The 10,560-nt window shown below is 40.7% G+C and overlaps 1 protein-coding gene across 1 annotated transcript in view; it reads left to right on the forward strand.

Annotated features, from left to right (window-relative positions):
* unm_sa1614 (un-named sa1614) overlaps positions 1 to 10,560 on the forward strand; it is a 49,534-nt gene that overhangs the window by 35,948 nt on the left and 3,026 nt on the right. The window contains exons 23-28 of the mRNA XM_017450369.3: positions 2,209 to 2,388; positions 2,485 to 2,548; positions 2,981 to 3,048; positions 5,756 to 5,943; positions 6,096 to 6,218; positions 8,511 to 8,613. Coding sequence (XP_017305858.1) covers positions 2,209 to 2,388; positions 2,485 to 2,548; positions 2,981 to 3,048; positions 5,756 to 5,943; positions 6,096 to 6,218; positions 8,511 to 8,585 — 698 coding nt within the window. The 3' untranslated portion in view covers positions 8,586 to 8,613. The remainder of the gene's footprint in view (positions 1 to 2,208; positions 2,389 to 2,484; positions 2,549 to 2,980; positions 3,049 to 5,755; positions 5,944 to 6,095; positions 6,219 to 8,510; positions 8,614 to 10,560) is intronic.

Below are 10,560 nucleotides of genomic sequence, written 5' to 3' on the forward strand. Positions count from 1 at the left end.
TCACCGTAACGCCCCCGGCTCTCATTAAGCGATGTAGGCACAAATTGGTCAAACGTGCTAAGGATTGACCTAAAACGAGGAAAAGAGTTAGTAAAACGTGCTCACGTATTAATAAGTCATGGGAATGAATTCTTAATGTGTGGCCACGATATAGTGTGTTTTTTTCACCTGCATGTAGTGTACGGGGCTCCGTACCAACCCTCTTCCGTGAGATCTACCTTCCAACCAATGATTACAGGGTCAGGTGGGTACAATTATGGTTGGAGCTAAAGTCTTCAGGATGGTAGATGTACAGATCTACAGAAATATAATAACTAGATCATATGTGGTATGGGGGTACTGCTTGGAAAATTAAACACAGCTTCATGTGTAAAGAGATTGCAAAAAGAAGAGGAAAGACTATTACATTCTATTCTTTTCCCCTCATCCCTCAACTGAGAGTCAGCTTACCTGCTCCCCGCTTCCTCATCTTAGTCCTTTTCATTGTTTCACCCCAATTGATCCATCAGACATAAGAGATCTTTCTGCTAAATCCAGCACCTCCACTTGCTCTCTTGACCCTGTTCCTACTCCACTTCTCAAGGCATGTTTACTCACTCTCTCAGCTCCTATTTCTAATATCATAAACACTTCTCTGGTCACAGGTTCTGTTCCCATCTTCCTTAAAACAGCCACAGTTACTCCCATCCTCAAAAAAACCCTCTTTGGACCCAGAAGTCTTCAACAGACCCATTTCCAAGCTTGCATTATTATCTAAGCTCCTGGAAAAAGTTGTTGCACCACAACTTCAATCTCATCTATCCAGTAATAGTCTATATGAAACTTTTCAATCTGGCACAGTACAGAAACTGCCCTCCTCAGGGTAGTTAATGATCTACTTCGTTCAGCTGACTCTGCTTCCATTAGCATTCTTGTACTTCTGGACCTTACCGCCACTTTTGATACTGTTGATCACATCATACTGCTCCTCCCGTCATCGGTCTCAATTAGACATTTGTGATACAGCTTTTGCCTGGTTTACATCATATCTCACCAATAGGCAAAATTTCATCTCTATTGGTAAATTCAAATCTTGCACTGTTACTGTCTGTCAGGGCGTTCCCCAAGGTTCCATTCTAGGTCCACTCTTATTTATTATCTATATGCATCCAGCTCCATTATTCGTCATCACAGGTGACACCCACATCTATCTCAGCTCTCAATTTACTCCCTGTTCCTTAATAAACTACCTTGGTGATATTAAACACTGGAGGTCAGCTAACTTTTTCCACAAAATAAACCGCACAAAGAACGAAATCCTCATCACTGGAACAAAGGCTGCTCTAAGTAAGGTTAATGATCTCTGTCTGACCATCGATGGCACTGGCTCATTTCCATCTGACACTGTTCGCAACCTTGGCATTATCATGGACTCATCACTGAACTTTAGTTGTCATATTTCATCTGTAACCAAAACTGCCTTCTTTCACCTCCGTAATATTGCTCGCCTCTGTTCTTCCCTTAGCTTTTGTGCTGCTGAAACCCTTGGCCCATGCTTCCATTACCTCACGTTTAGATTACTGAAATTCTCTGTTCATCGGTCTTTCATCACTTTCCCTAAATAAGCTACAGTACATGCGAAACTCAGCCGCCCAGCTACCGACTCACATCACCCCAGTTCTGTACCATTGGCACTGGCTTCCCAAATCTTCCCACATTCACTTTAAACTCCTAATTTTAACATATAAAGCACTGCTATACTGCTCTTGCAACTGTCTATCTTTCTGAACTTCTCCATCCCTACCTCTCTCCTCGCTGTCTCCGTTCCTCTGGTACTGGTCTTCTCTCTGTTCCTCACACATCCATGTCTTCTATGTATATAATGTATGTTATCTATGTATGTTTATGGGTATTTGTGTATATACATTTATATACACGCATGGATGTTTGCGTTTATGTGTATAAACTTATATATGTGTGGATATACTGTGTAAAGCAACCTTGAGTCTGAAAAAGGCGCCGTATAAAATAAACTTATTATCGTTACATAATTTATATATTTCTGTAATATTCCCAAGAAGGACTTCATAATTACCTAAGGGAATGTATGACGTTTGTTAAGAGTATTGTAGAAATGTACCAGTAGAAATTCATTTTGCTGAATCAGAGGTACTGTCCTCATTAGTTTCTAATCTCTGGTCTCCTCCCATCTCTTCTCCTCTGTTTCAGCACCGAACATCCCTCCTCCTCCCCCTCCTATGAGTCCGTCAGATGGCTGGAGCGAGGTCAGTTTCAGTAGAAAGAGAACTCCTCCTCCTCCTCTAGTGATCCGACATAAGCGGACCTACTCTGAGCCCTCGCCTCAGGTGCCTCACAGCCCCCGTGGAGACTGCAGCCCTGCAAACGCTGGTATGGATACTTCCTTCCTCTTTTCCCGGAACTATACACACAAGTCTCAGAGAGAAGTTCCTACTTATTTTAATCTCTTTGGGTTTGTTTGGGTAGATAATAGAGTGCCTGCAAGTCCTCGCAGCTTTAGTGTTCAAGATTCGGCTTTTCAGAAGTGCGGGTAAGTTCCTTCACCTGTAGATGCAGTAAACAGCACCCCCTGCTGGTATGATGTATAAAGCTGTCTGTTGTGTATGGATTATTTATCATCAAGTTCTTAGGCCATATTCACAAAAAAATCTAACAGAAATATCACATTTTAGTACTAACATGCTTTGTGCTACTGATAAAACTAGTCTTCAAATTAAGAATTGCACAATTGTTAAATCAGCCTGTTAGGCTTATTGTTAGCCTTAATGTGTTTGTGATTATCAGCCCAGTCCCATACAAAAAAATTATAACATATAGTTAATAAAAAATTTATTACACATATCCAGTGAAATCACATCCTCTCTACCTCTTCTTATATAATGTACTGTGTTGGTAACTTAAACTGAAGTGGATAAGAATTTAATAAATGAGAATACTGTTATTGAAATTAAAATTATTTCAGCTCAGGGTCTCCAAAGTACACTGCACCAGTGACGGCCCTCAACGCACTGTCTGAGCTGCCAGAACGAAGTAAGCCCTTATTCATCTCTCCACCTCTGTGTGGGTTTTTCTACAGTCTCTTTATCACTGTTATGTGTTTCAGTGGGGGACACGATGGCTTAGAGGTTAGCACGTTTGCATGAAACACATGCGTTGAAGGCTGATTGGCATTTCCGAGTTGTCCGTAGTATGAGAATGGGTATGTGAATGTGTGTGCGGTTGTGCTCTGCGATGGGCGGTTGTGCTCTGCGATGGGCGGTTGTGCTCTGCGATGGGCACCCATCAAGGGACCCCCGCCTTGTGCCCCGAGTTCCCTGGGATAGGCTCCAAGCTCTCCCACGACCCTGTATAGGATAAGCGGTACAGAAAATAGATGGATGTGTTTCAGTTACCCTGACATTGATGTTAGAAGCGTTATACTGTATTCGGGGTGTCTGAGTGAAAAATAAGTCTGTTACGACAAAATGTATTATTTATGTAAACACCACTTACAAGGATGTTAGTATATATGGAATTTTGTTTAATAAAAAATGTTTTGAATAGAAAGGAAAAACAAATTAGAAACAACAACTTAGTATTAAATATACACAAAAATACTGCTCAACTCTTTAGTCTCAAGCAGCATTAAGCAAAAAATATAATATGTGTCCTTCATCATTGATTTATATACAAACTATTACTGATGCCTTCTCACGTTCTCAATCCTCTGCCATTTAGCCCCTGACCTGGTAATCCAGTCTTTAACGGTGTATCAGTTTGCAAATGCATTCAGAGAAACCAAGAAGTAATACTGATTTAAAGCAAAGATATCAAGTTTAGAAAATACTTTTCTGTCAATTCCACTATCAAAACAAAATGACAAACTGTGTTTATAATAAACTGCTCGCTACTGATACAGATTCGATCTTGTGGGTTACAGTAACATAATCATAGGCATATGAATACCAGAAACAGAATGAAATCTTAGTGAAAGTGTCAGTGTGACATCTCACAATGACGTGTGGTACAACCCCAATTCCGAAAAAGTTGGGACAGTATGGAAAATGCTAATTTACGACTAATAGCGATGTGAGAAGTTGAAATAAGAAGGTGATGTGAAACAGGTGAGGCAATCGTCTAATCATAGTGTATAAGGAGCCTCCAAAACAGGCCTAGTCCTTCAGGAGCAAGGACGGGTCGAGGATCGCCAATCTGCCAACGGATGAGTCAGAGAATAATCCAACACTTTGAGAAGAACATTCCTCAAAGACAAATCGGTAGGATTTTGTACATTTCACCTTCTACAGCGCACAATATAATTAAAAGATTCAAGGAATCCGGTCAAATCTCGGTGCGTAAAGGGGCGAGGCCGAAAACCACTTCTGAATGCGTGTGATCTCCGATCCCTCAGACGCCACTGTCTTAAAAACCGTCACGTGTCTGTAATGGAGATCCTGACATGGGCTCGGGAATACTTTGGTAAACCTTTGCCAGTCGACACCATTCACCGCTGCATCCACAGATGCAGGTTAAGGCTTTACTATATAAAGCAGAAGCTGTACATCAACACTGTCCAGAAGCTCCGCCCACTTCTCTGGGCTCGGTCTCATCTGAGATGGACAGTAACACAGTGGAATCGTGTTTTGTGGTCTGATGAGTCAATATCTCAAATAGTTCTTGGACAAAACAACCGTTGTGTTCTCCGGGCCAAAGAGGAAAAGGACCATCCAAGCTGTTATCAGCGTCAGGTCCAAAAGCCAGCGTCTGTCATGGTATGTGGGCGTGTCATTGCACATGGTATGGGTAACTTGCACATCGTGAAGACACCATTCATGCAGAAAGATATATACACATTTTGGAGCAACATATGCCTCCTTCCAGAGCAGAACAACGCCAAACCCACATTCTGCCCGGATTACAAGCGCATGGTTGCGTAAGCAGAGTATGCGGGTGCTAGCATGGTCTGCTGCAGTCCTGACCTGTCTCAGATTGATAATGTGTGGCACATTATTACAAAGACATTGTACAGTTGCGCAACTGAAGAAATGTATAATGGATGAATGGAGGAAAAATTCCACTTTCTAAACTTAACCAACTGGTGTCTTCACTCAGCATCCAAACGCTTAATAAGTGTTATTAAAAGAAAAGGTGATGTTACACAGCGGTAAACAGTCGACTGTCCCAACTTTTTTGCAGTCATCAGATTTGAAATGAGTGTATATTTTCAAAAATAAATTAAATTCACAAAGTAAAACATCAGATAATGTGTTTAATAATGTGTTTTCAGTATAGTACAGGGTGAACTGAATTTTCAAATGACTTTTTGTTTGTTTTTTGGAATTTTCCATACTGTCCCACCTTTTTTGGAATTAGGGTTGTATACATTTTTTCAGGTGTTACATGTCTTCACTGTGTTTTTTCCCCCCAAATGTAATTTGTATGGTGGTGGAGTAGCCGGTTAGGATCAGACTGGTGAATAATAAACATCGTGGCTATACAAGGAGCAACATGAATCACCGTTACGTTAGTTTCGGTGTTCACTTTTATATTATTAGGTGTTTTATTTTAAAGTTAAGTCTAAATACAGTTCTAAATTAAGTCTAAAAGTTATAGTTTATTGTAAATGGTGACTTTGAAGTAATCTATTTTTGTGACCTTGTCACCTTTTGTGAACTTGCCCCACACATTCCTGTTTTGCTACGGGGGATTTTGCACTCAATCAAAAGGAATGAAATCATGTTTGTGTTTCTTTGTGCAGGCTTTCCAGCAGATGTTAAAGGCCACACTTCCCACTCCCTGTATTCAACTGTGCAGAGCAGCAGCAGCTCGGGGAGACAGGGTCCAGCTCTCTCCCCCACCTCCCCTCGCTCTCTCAGCCTGGACTCTAACGGCAGCTCCTCGTCCTCATGCCTTAGAGCCCCACACCCACTGCCCAGACGAACAATGGTGAGCTCATCGTGTGTCTGTAGTTCACACCCTTTAGTGCACAACTTCTTTAAAAACATGCTCACTTACTGTTGGCTAGATCATGGAAAAGGGAAGTCAGCTGTGTTACAGTCTACATAATGTGCTACGGCTGCGCTCTCTGTTTTACTCAGACGAAGTCGAAGCTGAGACGGGTGAAAGCCATGTATGACTGTGTGGCTGATCACCATGATGAGCTTACCTTCAGTGAAGGAGAGGTACTGGTGGTTCTAGCAGAAGAAGACACTGATTGGTGGGTAAGTAGTAAAGTACTGACTTTTTGTCACTAAACACACACGTTCACACTTGCTCCCCATGAGGCCCACTTCCCAGTTTTCTTGAGAACATATACAATTAAATTTAATTAAATAAACTTAAATAAAATAATAAATAAACTATTTAAAACAAAGAGAGAGTCTTGAAGTACCATTTTTGTCAACCCCAAAAAGGAACAATGTGTTCCTACTCAGAGGGTGTGACCACACAGCATATTTTTATATTCATGTAACACCTTTACAAACCACGTGTTTGACGCCCTTGTAGAAATTGTGAAATGTGGCCAGTATTTTTCACTGTTGATCTGCTACTCAAACGGTCTGAACATGTCGAGTGCTGACCAGCTCTGGAGAGCAAACAGCATTTTTAATCACTTTCTAATTATAATTACCATTCAAATTGTTGGATTTTACACTTTGTTAGTCCCCTTTTTTTCTTTTTTTTGGGTGAAAGTTTGAACTGATTCTAACGATATTCTTATTGTAAAGATAATCAAACGCATTGATACATTTTATTTCACATTAATGCAGTGGTTCTCAAACTGGGGGCTGGGGGCCATCAGATGGCACCAGGGGGCCACATAGAAATTCTAGAACATAAAAAAAAAAACAATTATTAGCCAATAGTTACAACTAACCAATAGCCAATCTTATTACAACTTTCAAGGTTCTAAAGCTTGTGGCCTACAATGTATGCCATATCGTATGCACAAACGTCGTCTTCGTTCACTAAAGAACAGATCGGTCCAGATCACTCTCTCTCTCTCTGCCCATGTTTTATCCTTACTCAGGTGTCCAAGAGTCTCCAGTGGGTTTAAATAACACCCGGCAGATGCAGCTCTGCTGAACACAATAAATCCATGACCCAAAGGAATAGATTTCAGGATATACAGTCATGTGAAAAAATAAGTACACCCAATGGAAATTGTTGGCTTTTTGACATATTTCCAAGCAAACATTTGATCATCTTTGAAACGGTGCCTATTAATGAAGCTGACATACTTGAACAAAACCACAAGGAAAAATTGCTTTTTCAATCATTTATTCAACAGAAATATCAATAGATGTGATGATATTCTGTGGAAAAAGTAAGTACATATCAAATCTGGGCTTTGACTAGGCCATTCCATAACCCTCTATTAGTGTGCTAAGAATCATTATTCTGTTGAAAGGTCCACTTTCAGTTCAAATTCAAGTTTTGGACACATGGCCTCACATTATCTTCAAGCACTCTTTGATATGATGCAGAATTCATAGTTGAATCAATGAATGCAAGCTGTCCAGCAAAGTAACCCCAAACCATAACATTTACACCACCGTGCTTCACAGTTGGTATGAGCTGCTTCTCCTGAAAAGCTGTCTTTGGTCTGTGTCAAACATGTCTGCTGTTACTGTGGCCAGACATCTCTATCTTTGACTCGTCTGTTCAGATCACATTATTCCTAAAGGCCTGGTTTTTGTCTGTATGCTCATTGGCCACCTATATTCTTGCAAAGGCTTTTTCCTGGCACGCCTCCCATGCAGGTCAAATCTATGCAATCTTTCTGATTGTAGAAGTGTGCACTTTGACACCAACAGTTGCAAGACTTACTAGTAAATCATAGGGATCCACAACCTTTTTTCTGAAGGCCTTACAGAACTCTTTAGAACTTGGCATAATGACATCACACACCTCCAGAGCAAAGGGAAAACCAGACACTAGATATGAGAGAGGTATAATTAAGACCGGTTCCACCTGCACTCCCTAATCAGTTTTCATCACTGGCACCCGATCTTGACCACCTGATTCTAATTTTATGAATTTGAAGGTGTGATAAATATAGGGGTGTACATTCTTTTTCATGTGACTGATCTGTTTTTTGTTCATTTCAATTGTGAAAATTACTACAAAAATGTCAATTTATGTTTCATTTGATAGAGAGCGTTACTTTTATTAATAGGCACTGTTTCAAAGAGGATCAAATGTTTGCTTGTCCAAATATGTAAAAAAAATTTTAAAATAAAATTCCATGGGGTGTACTTATTTTTTCACATGACTGTAGGTAGCTCTCTAGAGGGAAGAAAAAATGGGGAGACGGAGTATAAAGTTCTGTGGCAAAGAATCTCATGAAACTAACGTGGTTTTTGAATGCGTTGTGCAGCCTGCAGTCTTTTTGTTCCAGAGGTTTATTTTCTTAAGACACATTTAATTGCCTTTGCTTGAACCATGAACTATGCAGTCTTTATCTGAATGTCTTACTGACGCCTCTGAACATCAACAATCTTTCATTCCAGCATGGATACATTGAGGGTCAGCCAAACAAGACTGGACTGTTTCCTGCATCATTTGTCTCCATATTATCTGAATGACACTGGGCAAAGGAGATCAAGACAAAAGGTAGAAACACTTGAAGACTCCCAAGCAAGCAGGGCTTAACAGCCCACATGATTATGAATAATCATGAATAACACAATATGTAGCGCAGTTTTGGTTCCTGGGTAGTAAAGTGTTATTTGCCAATTGTTTATGCCTCGAAAGTATAGAAAATGGCTATTAATCAAACTTTGCTTTTGTGACCAGGACATTGGTATTTTGAAATGTACCTAATTTCATTGCGAAAACAGGAGAAGTTGCATCTTTTCATTCATATAAAATCAGAAAAAAACCCCAACATGAATCAAAATGAACATGTATTTATACAATGTATAAACAAAAGTGACCACAAAAGATTTTGCAGTGAGTCGTTTTTCAAGATTTTTGCAATTATATTGAAAGTCGGTTTCATGAAACAGTCCCCAGATGTAGTCTCCCATGACGTTCTTGTTATATTGCCCTTGGTAGTGGTGTTCAGTAAAGTAAAAAGTTGTATATTCAGTATATCCTGCTGTAAGCACTCACCTTGCTCCTCAGAGTATGCTCCCTTGTATTTATCATCTCCTTGAATTCATCAAGATGCGCATCAAGGATATGGACTTTGAGAGACATACTGCAGCCCCAAACCACTGCGAAAAGCTATTTTAAGCTACTTTCTCCTTGCCAGTGAGCTTCTTTGGGAATTCCCTGCACTCTGGGATCTTCTTTATCTGTGGTTCAACAAAGACAATGGCTTTGACTTTTGCCTCAGCTTAGGAAAGAATACTTGAAGGCTCCTAACTCCCTATCTAGAGCTGTGACAAATTGTTTTATAAGGCTCAACCTTCCAGAGGTCTACCAATGGCTCCCACTTGACATAGTTCCTCCCCACAGTGAACTCGGCCCTATGTGGATAGTCCTGCCTTGGGTAATGTGCCTTGGTACCTTTGCTGTCACAAATACAACTATAGCAAAGAAAGTAGATAAAACGTGTTTGGAGGCCCGTCTGGAACGCCACCATTTTGAAGTCTCCGTTGACCTCCCAGCCATATCAACATACTTCAAGGCCTGTCTTGACACTGTTGTAATCCTCTTTGAGGTACACCGAGTGAGCCAGGGGAAGTGATGGGTTCTTGTTCCTGTTATGGAGCAGCACTGCTTTGAGACTCCTGGATGAGCCGTCAATGAAGAGGCATTACTCGTTCAGGCTATAGGCGATTCCAATTGCCTCGAACCGACTACCACATTGTGGCAGAAGCAGAACCCATCTTGACAAGTGAAGAAGATGCACAAAGCGTGTTGACGGTTCCTGGGACCTGCGACTTGCGCACGTTCATCCAACAAGTTCCACTGTTTGGGCCTAGATGTTAAAATTTTGGCATTGGTGCGACCAAGATCTCTGATCAAGTCATTGAGTGTTTTTTTTGGTTGGGGTACTATGGGTTTCTCTCCTCTACCTCTGAAATTGCAATCTGGATCTACAAGGTCTTCCATGCTCTTTGACTTGCTGCTCACTTCTGAAGATGGCTGTTTAATTCTAGCCATTCTGGCATTTGGAAGGGTCCACCGTGCAGAAATAACAGTTGCTTGAGTGATCAGTGAATAAATTTATTTCACCCATGACTTGTGTAAGAGATTCTCGCAACTTTTTTCTTAAATTATATATTTTTTTCAATAAATTGTAACAAATTGTCCATCTTACCTTTTTAGAGTTTTTTTTTTAAGTGCTTGCAGGTGAAATGAGGTGATCCCAAACAGGCATGCCGAAATATGCCTTGTAGGCCTCACAGATCTTAGCAGACGCTTCCACGGAGTACTTTTTCACTCTTGTCTTGATAAATTTGCCGCAGACAGAGCAAAACGCATCTGCCTGATGCATACGGCCTCTTGATGCCATCTAAGAAGAATGTTGAAATGTTTCCGTTCAGGCACCTGGAGCTAAACTAAACTTCCATCCCCATTTTCTGTACCGGGTCAGGCGATCAACATGGA

This window comes from Ictalurus punctatus, chromosome 21 (assembly GCF_001660625.3).
Source record: "Ictalurus punctatus breed USDA103 chromosome 21, Coco_2.0, whole genome shotgun sequence".
Taxonomy (NCBI): domain Eukaryota; kingdom Metazoa; phylum Chordata; class Actinopteri; order Siluriformes; family Ictaluridae; genus Ictalurus; species Ictalurus punctatus.